General features: G+C 39.0%; 1 protein-coding gene across 1 annotated transcript in view; it reads left to right on the top strand.

Moving 5' to 3' along the window:
- ahnak (AHNAK nucleoprotein) overlaps positions 1-9,245 on the top strand; it is a 34,762-nt gene extending 25,517 nt beyond the window's left edge. The window contains exons 10-12 of the mRNA XM_036002308.1: positions 111-1,067; positions 1,230-4,703; positions 4,866-9,245. Of these exons, the coding sequence (XP_035858201.1) occupies positions 111-1,067; positions 1,230-4,703; positions 4,866-8,291 (7,857 nt within the window). The 3' untranslated portion in view covers positions 8,292-9,245. The remainder of the gene's footprint in view (positions 1-110; positions 1,068-1,229; positions 4,704-4,865) is intronic.
- The last annotated feature ends 9,019 nt before the right edge of the window (positions 9,246-18,264 follow it).

The raw sequence follows: 18,264 nt of genomic DNA, 5'->3' as shown, positions 1-18,264 counted from the left end.
AAATGCCAAAATTTAAAATGCCATCCCTTGGACTAAAAGGTCCAACTGTTGAAGGGCCAGACGTTGATATCAGCCTCCCGAAAGCCAATATTGATATTAAAGCCCCTGAGTTGGATATCAAAGGACCAGATTTTGATATTGAGAGTCCAAGTGGTAAAATCAAAGGAGCCAAATTCAGCATGCCAAGCATTTCAGGCCCGAAACTGCACATGCCAGATGTGGATTTCGGTCTTAAAGGTCACAAAATTAAGGGAGATGTCGAGGTGTCAGTTCCAAAGATTGAGGGCGACATAAAAGCTCCCAAAGTTGATATTGAAGGACCAGATGTTGACATCGAGGGCCACAAAGGAGGATTCAAAATGCCTAAAATGACAATGCCATCATGGAACATTAAAGGTCCAAAAATGGAGGGTCCCGATGTTGATATAAACCTTCCCAAAGCTAACATTGATGTGAAAGCACCTGACATTGACATCAAAGGTCCAGAGTTTGATATCAAGGGGCCAAAGGGTGGATTTGACATGCCAAAAATCAAAATGCCATCAGTATCAGGACCCAAACTGCCAGATTTGGATATGAGTCTGAGTGGGCCAAAAATGAAGGGAGATGTTGATGTATCAGTTCCAAAGTTTGAGGGTGAGATAAAAGCTCCCAAGGTCGATATTGAAGGACCAGATGTTGACATCGAGGGCCACAAAGGAGGATTTAAAATGCCTAAATTTAAAATGCCATCCTTTGGGCTGAGAGGTCCGAATGTTGACGGGCCAGAAATTGATGTAACCCTCCCGAAAGCTGATATTGATATTAAAGCCCCTGAGTTGGATATCAAAGGACCAGATTTTGACATTGGGAGTCCAAGTGGTAAAATCAAAGGTCCCAAATTCAGCATGCCAAGTATTTCAGGCCCGAAACTTCATATGCCAGATGTGGATTTCGGTCTTAAAGGTCACAAAATGAAGGGAGATGTCGAGGTGTCAGTTCCAAAGATTGAGGGTGAGATAAAAGCTCCCAAGGTTGATATTGAAGGACCAGATGTTGACATTGAGGGCCACAAAGGAGGATTCAAAATGCCTAAAATGACAATGCCATCGTGGAACATTAAAGGTCCAAAAATGGAAGGTCCAGATGTTGATATAAACCTTCCCAAAGCTAACATTGATGTGAAAGCACCTGACGTTGACATCAAAGGACCAGAGTTTGATATCAAGGGGCCGAAGGGTGGATTTGACATGCCTAAAATCAAAATGCCATCTATTTCAGGACCCAAACTGCCAGATTTGGATATGAGTCTGAGTGGGCCCAAAATAAAGGGAGATGTTGATGTGTCAGTTCCAAAGATTGAGGGTGACATAAAAGCTCCCAAGGTCGATATCGAAGGACCAGATATTGACATCGATGGCCATAAAGGAGGATTTAAAATGCCTAAATTTAAAATGCCATCCCTTGGACTAAAAGGTCCAACTGTTGAAGGGACAGAAATTGATGTCAGCCTCCCAAAAGCTGATATTGATATTAAACCCCCTGAGTTGGATATCAAAGGACCAGATTTTGACATTGAGAGTCCAAGTGGTAAAATCAAAGGACCCAAATTCAGCATGCCAAGCATTTCAGGCCCAAAACTTCACATGCCAGATGTGGATTTCGGTCTTAAAGGTCACAAAATTAAGGGAGATGTCGAGGTGTCAGTTCCAAAGATTGAGGGCGACATAAAAGCTCCCAAAGTTGATATTGAAGGACCAGATGTTGACATCGAGGGCCACAAAGGAGGATTCAAAATGCCTAAAATGACAATGCCATCATGGAACATTAAAGGTCCAAAAATGGAGGGTTCTGATGTAGACATAAACATTCCCAAAGCTAACATTGATGTGAAAGCACCTGACGTTGACATCAAAGGTCCAGAGTTTGATATCAAGGGGCCAAAGGGTGGATTTGACATGCCAAAAATCAAAATGCCATCAGTATCAGGACCCAAACTGCCAGATTGGGATATGAGTCTAAGTGGGCCAAAAATGAAGGGAGATGTTGATGTATCAGTTCCAAAGGTTGAGGGTGAGATAAAAGCTCCCAAGGTCGATATTGAAGGACCAGAAATTGACATCGAGGGCCACAAAGGAGGATTTAAAATGCCTAAATTTAAAATGCCATCCTTTGGGCTGAGAGGTCCGAATGTTGACGGGCCAGAAGTTGATGTCACCCTCCCGAAAGCTGATATTGATATTAAAGCCCCTGAGTTGGATATCAAAGGACCAGATTTTGACATTGGGAGTCCAAGTGGTAAAATCAAAGGACCCAAATTCAGCATGCCAAGCATTTCAGGACCAAAACTTAGTATGCCAGATGTGGATTTTGGCCTGAAAGGACCCAAAATGAAGGGAGATGTTGATGTGTCAGTTCCAAAGATTGAGGGTGACATAAAAGCTCCCAAGGTTGATATCGAAGGACCAGATGTTGACATTGAGGGCCACAAAGGAGGATTCAAAATGCCTAAAATGACAATGCCATCATGGAACATTAAAGGTCCAAAAATGGAGGGTCCAGATGTTGATATAAACCTTCCCAAAGCTAACATTGATGGGAAAGCACCTGACATTGACATCAAAGGTCCAGACTTTGATATCAAAGGGCCAAAGGGTGGATTTGACATGCCTAAAATCAAAATGCCATCATTTGGCATCAAAGGTCCAAACATGGAGGGTCCAGATGTTGATATGAACCTTCCCAAAGCTAACATTGATGTGAAAGCACCTGAAGTTGACATCAAAGGTCCGGAGTTCGATATCAAAGGGCCAAAAGGTGGATTTGACATGCCTAAAATCAAAATGCCATCAATATCAGGACCCAAACTGCCAGACTGGGATATGAGTCTGAGTGGGCCCAAAATAAAGGGAGATGTTGATGTGTCAGTTCCAAAGATTGAGGGTCAGATAAAAGCTCCCAAGGTTGATATCGAAGGACCAGATATTGACATTGAGGGTCACAAAGGAGGCTTTAAAATGCCTAAAATGTCAATGCCATCATGGAACATTAAAGGTCCAAAAATGGAGGGTCCAGATGTTGATATAAACCTTCCCAAAGCCAACATTGATGTGAAAGCACCTGAAGTGGACATCAAAGGTCCGGAGTTTGATATCAAAGGGCCAAAAGGTGGATTTGACATGCCTAAAATCAAAATGCCATCAATATCAGGACCCAAACTGCCAGACTGGGATGTGAGTATGAGTGGGCCCAAAATAAAGGGAGATGTTGATGTGTCAGTTCCAAAGATTGAGGGTGACATAAAAGCTCCCAAAGTTGATATTGAAGGACCAGATGTTGCCATTGGGGGCCACAAAGGAGGATTTAAAATGCCTAAAATGTCAATGCCATCATGGAACATTAAAGGTCCAAAAATGGAGGGTCCAGATGTTGATATAAACCTTCCCAAAGCCAACATTGATGTGAAAGCACCTGAAGTGGACATCAAAGGTCCGGAGTTTGATATCAAAGGGCCAAAAGGTGGATTTGACATGCCTAAAATCAAAATGCCATCAATATCAGGACCCAAACTGCCAGACTGGGATGTGAGTATGAGTGGGCCCAAAATAAAGGGAGATGTTGATGTGTCAGTTCCAAAGATTGAGGGTGACATAAAAGCTCCCAAAGTTGATATTGAAGGACCAGATGTTGCCATTGGGGGCCACAAAGGAGGATTTAAAATGCCTAAAATGTCAATGCCATCATGGAACATTAAAGGTCCAAAAATGGAGGGTCCAGATGTTGATATACACCTTCCCAAAGCTAACATTGATGTGAAAGCACCTGAAGTTGACATCAAAGGTCCAGAGTTTGATATCAAAGGGCCAAAGGGTGGATTTGACATGCCAAAAATCAAAATGCCATCAATATCAGGACCCAAATTGCCAGATTGGGATATGAATCTCAGTGGGCCCAAAATAAAGGGAGATGTTGATGTGTCAGTTCCAAAGATTAAGGGTGAGATAAAAGCTCCTGAAGTCGATATCGAAGGACCAGATGTTCACATTGAGGGCCATAAAGGAGGATTTAAAATGCCTAAATTTAAAATGCCATCCATTGGACTGAAAGGACCAAATGTTGAAGGGCCAGAAATTGATATCAGCCTGCCAAAAGCTGATATTGATATCCATGCCCCTGAGTTGGATATCAAAGGACCAGATATTGACATTGAGAGTCCAAGTGGTAAAATCAAAGGACCCAAATTCAGCATGCCAAGCATTTCAGGACCCAAACTTTCCATGCCAGATGTGGATTTCCATCTGAAAGGTCCAAAAACAAAGGGAGATGTGAATATGTCAGTTCCAAAGATTGAGGGTGACATAAAAGCTCCCAAGGTTGATATCGAAGGACCAGATGTTGACATCGAGGGCCACAAAGGAGGATTCAAAATGCCTAAAATGACAATGCCATCATGGAACATTAAAGGTCCAAAAATGGAAGGTCCAGATGTTGATATAAACCTTCCCAAATCTAACATTGATGTCAAAGCACCTGAAGTGGACATCAAAGGTCCGGAGTTTGATATCAAAGGGCCAAAAGGTGGATTTGACATGCCTAAAATCAAAATGCCATCAATATCAGGACCCAAACTGCCAGACTGGGACATGAGTCTGAGTGGGCCCAAAATAAAGGGAGATGTTGATGTATCAGTTCCAAAGGTTGAGGGTGAGATAAAAGCTCCCAAGGTCGATATTGAAGGACCAGATTTTGACATCGAGGGTCACAAAGGAGGATTTAAAATGCCTAAATTTAAAATGCCATCGTTTGGGCTGAGAGGTCCAAATGTTGAAGGGCCAGAAGTTGATATCAGCCTCCCGAAAGCCAATATTGATATTAAAGCCCCTGAGTTGGATATCAAAGGACCAGATTTTGATATTGAGAGTTCAAGTGGTAAAATCAAAGGACCCAAATTCAGCATGCCAAGCATTTCGGGACCCAAACTTTCTATGCCAGATGTGGATTTACATCTGAAAGGGCCCAAAATAAAGGGAGATGGCGATGTGTCCATTCCAAAGATTGAGGGTGACATAAAAGCTCCCAAGGTTGATATCGAAGGAGCCGATGTTGACATCGAGGGCCACAAAGGAGGATTCAAAATGCCTAAAATGACAATGCCATCATGGAACATTAAAGGTCCAAAAATGGAGGGTCCAGATGTTGATATAAACCTTCCCAAAGCTAACATTGATGGGAAAGCACCTGACATTGACATCAAAGGTCCAGACTTTGATATCAAAGGGCCAAAGGGTGGATTTGACATGCCTAAAATCAAAATGCCATCATTTGGAATTAAAGGTCCAAAAGTGGAAGGTCCCGATGTAGATATAAACTTTCCCAAAGCAAACATTGATGTAAATGCACCTGACATTGCTCTTAAAGGGCCAGACATTGATATTGAAGGCTCTAATGCAAAACTTAGAGGACCCAACATCAAAGGTCCTACAATAAAGGGAGATGTGGATGTGTCAGTTCCAAAGATTAAGGGTGACATAAAAGCTCCCAAGGTCAATATTGAAGGACCAGATATTGACATTGAGGGTCACAAAGGAGGATTTAAAATGCCTAAATTTAAATTTCCGTCCTTTGGGGGGAAAGGTCCACATGTTCAAGGGCCAGAAGTTGATGCCAGCTTCCCAAAAGCTGATATTGATATTAAAGCCCCTGAGTTGGATATCGAAGGACCAGAGTTTGACACTAAGAGTCCAAGTGGTAAAATCAAAGGACCCAAATTCAGCATGCCAAGCATTTCAGGACCGAAACTTTCCATGCCAGATGTGGATTTACATCTAAAAGGGCCCAAAATAAAGGGAGATGGCGAAGATTTCGATGTGTCCGTTCCAAAGATTGAGGCTGATATAAAAGCTCCCAAGGTTGATATCGAAGGACCACATGTTGACATCGAGGGCCACAAAGGAGGATTCAAAATGCCTAAAATGACAATGCCATCATGGAACATTAAAGGTCCAAAAATGGAGGGTCCAGATGTTGATATAAACCTTCCCAAAGCTAACATTGACATAAATGCACCTGACATTGATCTGAAAGGGCTAGACGTTGATATTGGAGGTTCAGAAGCAAAAATCAAAGGATCAAAATTTAAGCTGCCATCAATGTCAGGGCCCAAGCTGCCAGATTGGGATATGAGTCTGAAAGGGCCCAATATAAAGGGAGATGTTGATGTTTCAGTTCCAAAGATTGAAGGAGACATAAAAGCTCCCAAGGTGGATATTGAAGGACCAGATGTTGACTTTGATGACCAGAAAGGAGGATTTAAAATGCCTAAATTGAAAATGCCATCCTTTGGGATGACAGGTCCAAATATTGAAGGGCCAGAAGTTGATTTAAGCCTTCCCAAAACAAATATTGATGTGAAAGTACCTGAAGTTGACATTAAAGGACCAGAGATTGACATTGAAGGAGCTAATGCAAAACTGAAAGGGCCCAAATTCAACGTGCCAGATATGGATTTCAATCTGAGAGGTCCTACACTCAAAGGTGATGTGGATGTATCAGTGCCAAAGATAGGGGGAGACATACAAACACCCGATGTTGACATTAAAGGTCCAGAGGTCAATTTTAAAGGGCCTAAGGGTGGATTTGAAATGCCTAAAATTACAATGCCATCAATTAACATTAAAGGTCCAAAAGTGGAGGGTTCAGATGTTGATATAAAACTTCCCAAAGGAAACATTGATGTTAAAGCACCTGATGTTGATATCAAGCTAAAAGGGCCTAAAGTCAAAGGAAAGATGGATGCAACAGTGCCCAATTTGGAAGCAGATATTAAAGGTCACAATGCTAACATTGCAGGACCCACCATCACTATGGAAGGTGTGTCTATTGATCCTGTAAAGACAGGTGTTACATTTCCCAAGTTCAAAGGTCCTAAGTTTGGAATGAAATCCCCAGAAGTAGAGGGGAAGACACCCATGTTCAGTGTGGGAGCAAAAGGTTCCAAAACAGAAATTAGTCTTCCAGATACAGAAGCAAGTCTTGATGCCCCTGACATTGATATCAATGTAAAAGGGAAAACAGGGAAATTCAAACTTCCTAAAGTCAAAGGAAAGGCAAAGAAGCCTGATGTTCACATAGAAACACCAGCAGTAGACCTGGATGTAGACACTCCCAATATTCATGTCAAAGGAACAAAGGTAAAGAAGCCGCTTTTTGGTAAGCTTCATTTTCCTGATGTGGAATTTGATATCAAATCACCAAAATTGAAAGGTGATGGATCTATATCAGAGGGATTCAAATCACCTGACATAGATTTTCCATCTGCTAGCTTGAACACCGCTATTGAAGGATCTGGTATTGACAGTCCAAATGTTCATTTGGGAGGGAAAGATCTGAAATTAAAGACTCCCAATATTAAAATGCCAAATGTGAGTGTGTCCACTCCTGATATTGATACAAATCTAAACAGACAAGGAGAGGCAAACATGTCTGCAGGTTTTAAAGGCCCAAAAATAAATGTGAAAGGTGGTGCAGAGATTGATGCAAGTGCTTCAGGGGGCAGTGCAAGTGGTGACCTTCATTACCCAGAAGGCACTGTAACATTTCCCAAAATCAAGGTACCAAAATTTGGTATTGCACTGCCTCAGTTGGAAGGCCAGGGAGGTGGAGGGAATGTTGAATCAGCTAGTGGAGACATAAGCATACAGTCTCCATCTGTTAGTTGCCAAGTCAGTGCACAAAATATTGAGGTTCCCAGTCCAGAACTGAGGCATAGAGAAGGTAAAGTAAAGGGAAAGATGCCAAAACTGTTTGGCAACTCAAAAGCAAAAGGCAGTAGTGCAGGTGATCTTCGGGGACCAAAGGTAGAATTGAGTAAGGTACATACTGCAGAACTGATGGGTGGAAAATTAGAATTAGAGGGTGATCCTGGGCTCAGTGTGTCAACTAAAGGCAAGTCAGCCTCACTGGATCTATTTCAGAAAACAAGGCATCTGTCTTCTTCTCTGTGTGATGAGGGGGGGCTTGCAGTTAGTTCTCCATCTCACTTAGAAGCTGAGGGTGGCGACATTTCATTAGACCTAGGAGGAAGCAAGGTCAAAGGAAAGAAAGGCAAGTTGAAGTTTGGCACCTTCGGAGGTTTTGGTTCAAAGTCAAAGGGCTCATATGAGGTGTCACTTGGTGAGGAGGGTGAAGCAGGTGGAGGTGTTTCTCTTCCCTCTAAAAAATCGAGATTGTCTTCATCTTCCAGCAGTGACAGTGGTTCAAGAGGTGGTTTCAGGTTCCCAAGACTTGAACTATCTGTTTCACCAAAAAAATGATTAATTATGAGGTAAATTAAACTTTCTCATGTACCCCCAAATACACACTCCTAATATGCCAGCTATAGATCTTTAAAACCTAAGGGGACGTAGTCATCTCAATATCGTTAACTATGAGTAATTATTTTTTCAGTAATTATACAGGAGTGCATGAGATTGTTTAAAATCCCTTCAAACTGTAAATAAGATTAATTTGTATTGTAATAATAAATGTTTTTTGTACATAGTCCAGATTTATTGAGCATATGCCATCTTACCAAATTTTCATAGTTTATTACAGGGTTTGTCATTTTGTCCTATTTCATTCTATTAAATGAATTTTATAAATGAACGGGTGTGGTATATTTGTATTCAGGGGTCTATTGCACAGGACACGTTAAAATAGTTATTTTGAAGGAAGATGTTGTTTATACATCCAGACACAAATATAAACAGTTATCAGTTTTTTTATGAATGAAATGATTTTATTTTCAAGCTTTATAGTTATATAATCAGTGCAGGAGCATATTTAGGCAACATAGAGATGGCCCCTTGTAACACATTCTAAAGATTAATGGTGTTGTATATTGCAAAGACAACCACTGTTTGGAAACCACCAACTCTCTAAAGTGCTGTCAGTATGTTTCTGTTCATATTTTAAGAAACCTTATTCTGTGACATTTACCAAAATATGCATTGTTTTATTAGTTTTTAACATGTTTTGCTTCCTAATCCTGTCATTTACATTTTTACCTGTTTTATGATCCTCTGTATTTTATTTTTCTGTCATTCTCTCTTTGTACACACACATTATGATAATGTTAACAAAATCACAAATAAACTGTCACGTTTTGATTGCAAGAATCTGAGTTGATAGAGAGTTGCATAGTTTTGATCAGATATGATGGAGATAAATCATGATTCTTTGGGTCTATTCTTTTGTGTGTATTTTGCCAAATAAACTAAACAAAATGATTCATGGAATTAATTGATTCATCAATCAATCCAACTTGAATTATCATTTATATTTATGAGTCGTGATACTGGTTATGTCATCACTAATTACACTGGATACAAGGATACATTAAATCTAGTGAACAGTTCATTACACAAAAGGTGCAGAAGATGGATTAAGATCTTTTAAGCAAAAGTACTAATAAAAATACTCCACTACAAGTAAAAGTCATGCATTCAAAATCCTAGTTAAGTAAAACATAAAGTATTGAAAGTAAAAGTACTCATTCCAAAGAAAAATGGTCTCTGTGACAGATATATTATTATACATTTCATCATTAGGTTAATACTAATGCATCGTGCATTTTATAAGCTTACCATGTGTTTTATTAACTGAAAAGTAATATCAACTAAATCTGTTAAATACATAAATAATAAATAATGTAGTGGATTAAAAAGAGAAATATTTGCCTCTGAGATATAGTGGAGTAAAAGAATGAAGTAGCATGAAATGGACAAAAAACTCAAGTAAAGTACAAGTACCCCAAAATTGTTCTTTACTATTTTCCCTCTCTTTTTCACCTTTATGGAGCCAGACGTTTCATAATTCGGTAAAGTAGGAAACTGTGTGGTACTTGGTATAGACATAAACATACCAGTGGTGAAAGAAGTATTCAGGTATTTTACTTACTCTGTTACGAGTAAAAGTCCTGCATCAATCTCTTAATGTATTTAAGTAAAAGTACAAAATTATTAGCATCAAAATGCACTTAAAGTACTCATTATGCCGAATGTCCCATTTCAGAATCATATATATTACTATTGATGAATTAACGTACATTAAAGGACAATTCCGGCGCAAAACGAACCTAGGGGTTATTAACAGATGTGTACCCACTCTGTCGCTCTCTGGGACATGTTTTCGTGGTAATCAAATGTGTTTGTAGCTTGAAAGACGCTAGCGCGGACCGCTGATTAGCTTACAATGCTAGTATTCGGGGCACAGCGAAAGTAAAAACAAATCGCTATTTATACCACTAAAAAGGCACAAAATATCACCACACTTCAACGGTAGCATAATGAGGGTCCCTAAATGTTAACCAAAGCATTGAGAACTTTGTAAGTGTACAGACAGTTTATACTGTTAATAACCCCTAGGTTTGTTTTGCGCCAGAATTGTCCTTTAATGATGAAGCTGGTAAAGGTGTGACTAATTTTAATTAGGACTGTCAAAATAACGCGTTAATTTCGATTAATTAATCTGAGCAAAAAATAACGCGTTAAAAAAAATAACGCAGATTAATCCATTCCATATTGACGTTTGACCTGGAGCCGTTCTAGCCACCATTCGACTGTAAAATGAAGGAGGAAGACAAGAATGTGCTGCCTGGATCATTAACTGGAACATTTACTTGTAAAAATCTTCTTCCTGAATAGGGTTGGCTACCGAAATCTGGTGCCACTGATATGTCTGCGCTTCTCTCTGATGCTCTGAAACAGACGTTACAGGCAACACAAACACCGCTGCACGTGACGCTAGTTAACACTATACTCAACAGCAGCTAACGTTAGCCTACCGCTAGCTAGTAGCTGGATTAAAAACGGTTAAAATGCTGATAGCTAACGCTAAATGGTGTAAAGTTTGACTGTGTTTTACTGTAGAGGATTCAACACGTAACAATCTGCAACTGCCGTTGTCAGAAAAACAACACAGACAGTGCGTTCAATGAAACTGGTAAACTACAGCCTCGTGGTGCATTCGAAGTTATTGTTAAATGTCCTTTTCCCATCTGGTGGTTGTTTTTGTCGTTCAACAGTAATTTATTAGTGAAATAAGTTATTGTTATTGTTATACATTATTATTAAATCATCTCATTTTGACCATATGGCCTAGCAATAAACAAGCCTTTAATGTCGCCGACTGTTGTTTAGTACCCTTCTTGTTTTTTCTTTTTTTTTTACTTTCTTAAAAAATATTGGTCCAGGCACTGTTAATTATGTATGCGATTAATTTCGATTAATTAATCACAGAGTATGTAATTAATTTGATTAAATTTTTTAATCGATTGACAGCCCTAATTTTAATTATTTTATACACTGCTTGGTAACTTATTCACATTATGCTGCCCTGTCCATTTTTCTCTACAAGTTCATACACAATTGTATATCCCTTTATCTTTCAGTCCTTACTCCCAATATTATTATTATTGTACTTTACACCTCTGAAAATGTCATTGCAAAGAGCAGGCATTATTTGTATAAACTAATCACATACTGGGAGTCTACATGGTTCTCGCCTGATAAAATATTTAAATGCAAAAAACTGCTTTTTTGAAGTTTAAAAAACAGCATTTCTGGCAATTAAAGGATTTAAAAAAAAAAAATTATTGACAAAATGCAGTATACAAAGAATCAGGTAAGCATCAATTGCACATATACCTCAAGTGTACATTCTTATGAAGATATAAAAAAACACACATAAAATAACAGATTATGGCAATTAAAGGGTAATGAAGTTGGCAACGCTAAATGAAGTAATCGCACTTCCACTCTAAAACGTAAGTAGGTTTACAAAACGACAGAATGCGGAAGTGCCCTAGTTCAGGCAAAGAATAGAGGGAATAATTATAAATATTAGTTGATTTATAGTTTGCATTAATAATCTAAATCTGCAAAGTAACTAGTAACTAAAGCTGTCAAGCCTAGTCTACTCTGCAGATTGTGAATGTGAGAACACAAACACGAATGAAAACATACGAGTTTAGCTTGCCGTCCATCTACAGCATAGCTCTTCCACCGTCCGTCATGGCGTTCATAATTCGCGCGAGTGGAGCATGACGTCACGTGCAAAGGGTCAATAGGTTGGTTTCGCGTGACGTCACATTGTTGTGATGGAGGGCAGGAAGTGAAGTAGCTAGCTGCTGAGGATCTGCTGTCTGCTGACGGTCGGACTGTGCAGAGGCTATTTTGGATCTCCAACAGACAGCTGAGAGCCCGGATATGAGCCCGGACCTGACGCAGACAGCCGAGAGCTCCGAACCGACGCAGCCAGCTGACAACAACCCACAATCAGTGGGCATCAGTGGGAATGGGACATTAAATGATCAAGGTAAATTATTGTACTAAGATGTGTAACCAGCATTATTATTAAATGTTACAAATGTGATTGTCAGAAAATCACCCTGTATAATTGGACCAGAGAACTTGCATGTTTGTAAAAAGGTTGTCAAAAAGATAACTTAACAACAATTCACATAATTCATATTCATGAATTAACTAATTATGCTCCCCACTGCTATATTGCAGGCTATGCAGATGCCGGATGCCAGACTGAGCTGATGATGGATGAGATTGAGAAGATGGAGGATGTTCTGAGACAGAACACAACAGAGCTGGGAGATCTTTGAACCAAAGCATTGGACACACAGTTCAACCAGGAGTCCTTTGAAAAAAACGAAGACAAGACGAAGTTCTACACGGGGCTCCCCAACTTCTTAGTTTTAATTCAGATTTTTAAGCTGTGCGAACCCTACATCACCTGTGGTCCTATGTCTGTGCTGTCTAAATTCGAACAGTTAATTTTAGTTTTGCTGAGGCTGCGACTAAATCTCCCGCTGAAAGATTTAGCTTTCAGGTTCAAGATCTCTCTGTCCACTGCTTCTAGAGTTTGGCATAAAGTAATTGACATACTTCATGAAATGTTAGAATTTCAAATTGAGTGGCCAGAGCGACATGTACTTCAAGCTACAATGCCAATGGGATTCAGACAGGCATTTGGATGTAAAGTTGCTGTGATAGTTGACTGTTTCGAAGTTTTTATTGAGAAGCCCTCTAATTTACTAGCCCAAGCACAAACGTGGTCAAACTACAAGCATCACCATACTGTAAAATTTCTGATTGGTATTGCACCCCAAGGCTATGTCACTTTCATATCTTGTGCCTGGGGAGGGAGAGTCAGCGATAAACAGATCACAATAGAGAGTGGCCTCCTAAAAAACCTGTTACCTGGAGATATTGGCCTAGCAGACCATGGGTTCAATATTGCAGATAGTGTGGGATTTTACTGTGCTTCACTACAGATACCTGCATTTACCAAGTGGAGAAAACAGCTGTCAGCGTGTGAGGTGGCAGAAACTAGAAAAATAGCTAATTTGCGTATTCATGTTGAGAGAGTCATCGGTTTAGTCAGAAGAAAATATCAGGGGGATAGGAATAATCAGTCAGTCCAGCACCTGAGCCCTCACACGTTGGTCTGGAGCACCTGCTTGGCTCACAGAAGGAGAGGAGTATAGTAGTCCAGTACCTGATCCCTGCTGCTTGGATCTTATGATAAGTAGGACAGGGTGGAGTAGTAGTAGTAGTACCACCTGAGCCCTGATACACATCAGTCTGTAAATATGTTTTCAAATGTAATATTTTTATCCACTAGTCCAATTGTACTGGCGATATGTATAATATATGTAATGAAATGGATTCCAATTTATTATTGCACACCATGTACTTGTTATTATAACAATCGTTGAAAAATCTAATCTTGTAAATAAACCACCATGTATTATTCTTTCTTCTCAATGGCATTTAATCTTTTCAGTCAACATCTTCCAAATAGTGTAGTGCTACTCAATATACAACTTGATGACAATTGGTGCTCTCTCAAGCTGTCTTTGAACATAAATAAAACTAAATACATAATATTTGGACATCGGAATATTAAGAAGCCTAGACAAATTACGTTAGACAATATTGAAATAGAAAGAGTACTGGTTAACACATTTCTGGGAGTTGTCCTTGATCACAAATTATGCTGGAAACCACATGTTAATCATATTAAAACTAAAATATCAAAATCCATAGCTATTCTGAATAAAACCAAATATATTCTTAATACAAATTCTTTACATTTATTATATCAATCCCTCATACTTCCATATGTAACTTATGGTGTGGAAGTTTGGGGGAAAACATATAAAACAATTACAAATCCAATTTTCTTACTGCAAAAGAGAGCAATCAGAATTATAAATAGGGTAAATTATCGTGAATCGACAAATCAGTTATTTATAAATTTACAGGTACTTAAAAGGGGGGAAAAGTTAGGACAATTCCAAGGGCCCATGACTGACAGGGGCCCCAACAAATAAGTAAAAACTAATATAAAATTATTAAACCATCATCATTCAGTATATATATTTCAAATATAATAATAAAATTAATGATCTCTTCGTTTTGACTTGTTTTTGGCAGTAAAAGTTAAATATCCCCATTGACCAAAAAGTAAACATCCATATTGACCGACCACCCCCGCAGTCAGTAGATGCGCCAGAACTAGCTACAGTGACCACAATGTTACCAAGTAACATTAAATCAAAATCTGGTTTTCAAAAAAGGAAAGAGAGAAAAGAGAGAGAGGAAAGACAAAGGAAAGGGTGTCAAACTGTAACCCAGTTTTTCACCAAGAAAGGTGGGTAGACTATAGTCTGTGAGTGGTATTAACCTGTTGGCTTAATGTCCATAGTGAAATAAGCTAGCTAGCTACAGACTAGTGTTAGCCTACATTTAATCACCATTTAATCAGTGCAGGGAAACGTTTAGCAAGATATTCATATTAAATCATTGTCCCTGCCCCTTTTAGCAGATTTAACAACAGATGAGTCAGCAGCACCCCAGTCTCCCCCTAACTGTGCCCCTCCCTGTCCCAGTGAAGAAGGTGAGCAACATTGTGTTCAATGACATGCCAGTTAGCATCATTGCAGGGAGTCTGTGGGGATTTCTTCTTTCATTAATAATTATAATAATAATTAATAATAATAATCATAATCATTTTGTTAAGAGAATTTTCCATTTTGTCAAATTTTACAATAAAAATACATTGAGACTGTAAAAGATGGTCTTCAGCACATTTTTTATGGTTGCTTTTAATCTTGCATCAAATAGTGAACTGCATACTAGACTTGCATGCATGTACAAATCACCAGCAGTAAATATTGTGCTAGTACTAGTATTGAACTACAAGAAGCAAGACAGTTGCAAGCCTTTAATTAGAGTTATGTAAAGCTTTTGATGGGACAGTTAGGTCCTAGAGATGTGGTGATAACAGCTGCGCAGAGGGGGCCCAATTAGATTTTTTGTCATGGGGCCCAAAGTTCCTGGGTATATGTAAGGAGATAACATAGGCACAGCCTAATTATTGCTAACTAAAATGCTAGTTAACATTAGTAATTAAACTTAAACAGCTAATGTAAGTCGAAACTGCCTGTGAGCTTCTCCTGACTATACGGTAATTTGTCTACTATGCGACAGAAAGTCATGGTTATGACACAATCGTTACCCTGTTTTTATAAAAACATCTGCTACGGAGCCATAACTTGAGATACAAGGTAATGGAGCCTTTTATACATTGTCATGTTTCTTTAGAATTAAACAATGGACAAATAAAGTCTGACAAATAAAGTCTTTAAACGCTGTCAAAGTGACGCCAAAATGAATGGCAGTCAATGGAATGCTAACGGCAGGTGATGGCTTATTAGCATCATAATGGCTCCATAGGAGACTCGCTTACCCCCTTGGGTGCTCTGTGTGTGAGAATATAAACAAAGTTGCGTGACTGGGGCCAGAGGGCATCGCTGAGGGCAAGATTGGATGATATGGACCTTTTTCACAGCAGACATTTTGACTTGTCATAGTAGGAAAAGCACAGCTGAAATTGATAACCTTAACGATGGCTCAATTTCATCAAGTGTCCCAGTAAGCTATTTCAGTGAGTCAGCATGCACAATACCAGGGCCTCTGCTAGGTGGAATGCAGCCATCATTAATGGTTTTGAATACACCTGTGCTTTTCCTACTATGACATGTCAACATGTCTGCTGTGAAAAAGGTCTATAGCGATTTAATTTCATTGAACTTTAGTAATGATGGGTGTATTATTGTATTGATGCAGCCACAACATCAAAGAGAAAGAAAGAAAGAAAAGTTTATTTAGGCTCTTTCACCAGAGGGGCAACTAAGCCAATCAGGGCAAACGGGCTGTTGCCCGGGCAACAATAGCCCGTACCTGTGCCACGCCCCGCTTACTGTTCTTTATCTCATTTACATCTCTAAGCTCCTGAGGTCATGTTCTTCAGTTTATGATACTGTTATAGGTGTGCTCCTTGCCAGTGTATGCTCATATAGGCCTATATGTGGCCTACATATGATCACCTGCACATAAATGTAATAAGATAACATTGTATGTTTCAAGCCATTTGTCATTATTAATATGCATAAATGAATTGTTATCTGCTGCATAGCTAACATATCAGGTAGATTAAACTTCGTCATAGGTCAAAGTCTAGATGCCAAATATAATCTCATATTCCTCATTTATAAAAAAAAAAAAAAAACTCTTGACTGAGCTATGCTTAGGCTATATATAGCAGCTTAAACTATTTGGGTATGGTTAAACTTACAATAACTGTTGCTGTTGTGTTTTTTGGGGACAGGAGAAAACAAGTTGTGAACACAACAAAAACATATCATCACCTTTTAAATTGATTTGGCAAACTTTAGAAAACAGTTACTTCATATATTCAAATATTTGCTCTCCTTTTTACCTGTTTTTGGTCTCTACCAACTTAAAAATATCTGGCCCTTTAGTTGCTAGATGCTCCACTATGTTCACCCGCTGGTCTCCAAAGGTTTCTGTCTGTCTGGTGCTGAGCAGGTAATGTCCAGTGGAGGTTTTTTGCTGAAAACAACTGCCTGCCCCAGATGAATACGACACTATAATGAGAGTGAAACAAAACAATAAAGTTGTGAACCAGACAGCTAAACAATGAGCTGAAACTCACAGTAAATCTCTGTAAAGCCGAGGGAAGCTGCAGATTCAGGTGATTCTCTGTAGGTTCATCACTACGAGTGACCCCTTTCATTGTTATATTGTTTTTAAATTGTCATTTGATAACACTGTTGATTATAGCCGCTTAAAGTAAAGGTGAGGGGCATGGATTAAATTAACATGGTTACAAGTAACCAACATTGAGTGTAGGTTGTAGACTAGATGTTTAGGTGACACTTTTTAAACCCCACCATGCCCTCCATTTTATGATGGTTTGACAATGACATGTTACCTCCATCTTTGTGATTTAATTATTCTGAGAATTGCAACAGGTTGCTTGTGAGGAAATGATGTGTTGTGATTAGACAATTACAGTTGTGTTATACAACTAGGAAATTATAATACTGCACAGAAGAAAAAAACATGAAATCACTGCATCAATGATGTTTAAATTCACCGGTCTTTACTAGCACAAAACATGATCACATTGTTCACATTGCCTACAATGCAGGTCAAATTTGGAAATTTGGTTGTGCAGCAGTACAACTGAAACAACAGAAATAAATACAGAATCATAGGCTATAGAAAGTAAGAGAAATAAATAATAAGAGGTGCATAAACTAAAATACTATAATACAAAAAAATACTATACAAGAGTATTTGAAGACAAATTACATGGTAAAGTGAGTAAATGTGGGAATGTAGATAAATAATGGGATTATTTTGGCAAAATATAAATCGTTTTTGGCCCTTTGGAAAGCCTGACCTTTGAAACAAAACTATTGATATGGGTCTTCTTAAGAGAAAATGTTAAATATGCCACCTAGTGGTTGAAATATAATACACCACTACTGTTACAATGATTTGATAAATATAGTCTTCAAAAGCCGTTTGACTGACTTTTTTTTAACCTGTATTTATTTTATTTAGAGAGGAAGCCTCTATTTTGCAGGAACACCCTGATCACATTCACACATTCATACCCGGAAGCTGCCCAGTACAACCATACACCGATCTGCAGCAGTGTTTGGGGTTAGAAGTCAAAGAGCAGGACTTGTCTCCTTGCACTTCAGGGCTTGTACTAAGGAGACAAGTGTTGCTCTTTCATTTTCCTCACCCAGATTTATCCTGTCTGTCTGGGGGATTGAACCGACGTCCCTGTCACAAGTTGCTTCTCTAACCTTTAGGCCAACCCTGCCCCAATATTGATTATTGATTACTCTTT

The sequence above is a fragment of the Sander lucioperca genome, chromosome 1 (genome assembly GCF_008315115.2).
Source record: "Sander lucioperca isolate FBNREF2018 chromosome 1, SLUC_FBN_1.2, whole genome shotgun sequence".
NCBI lineage: Eukaryota > Metazoa > Chordata > Actinopteri > Perciformes > Percidae > Sander > Sander lucioperca.
This window is presented reverse-complemented; position numbering and strand designations above follow the sequence as displayed.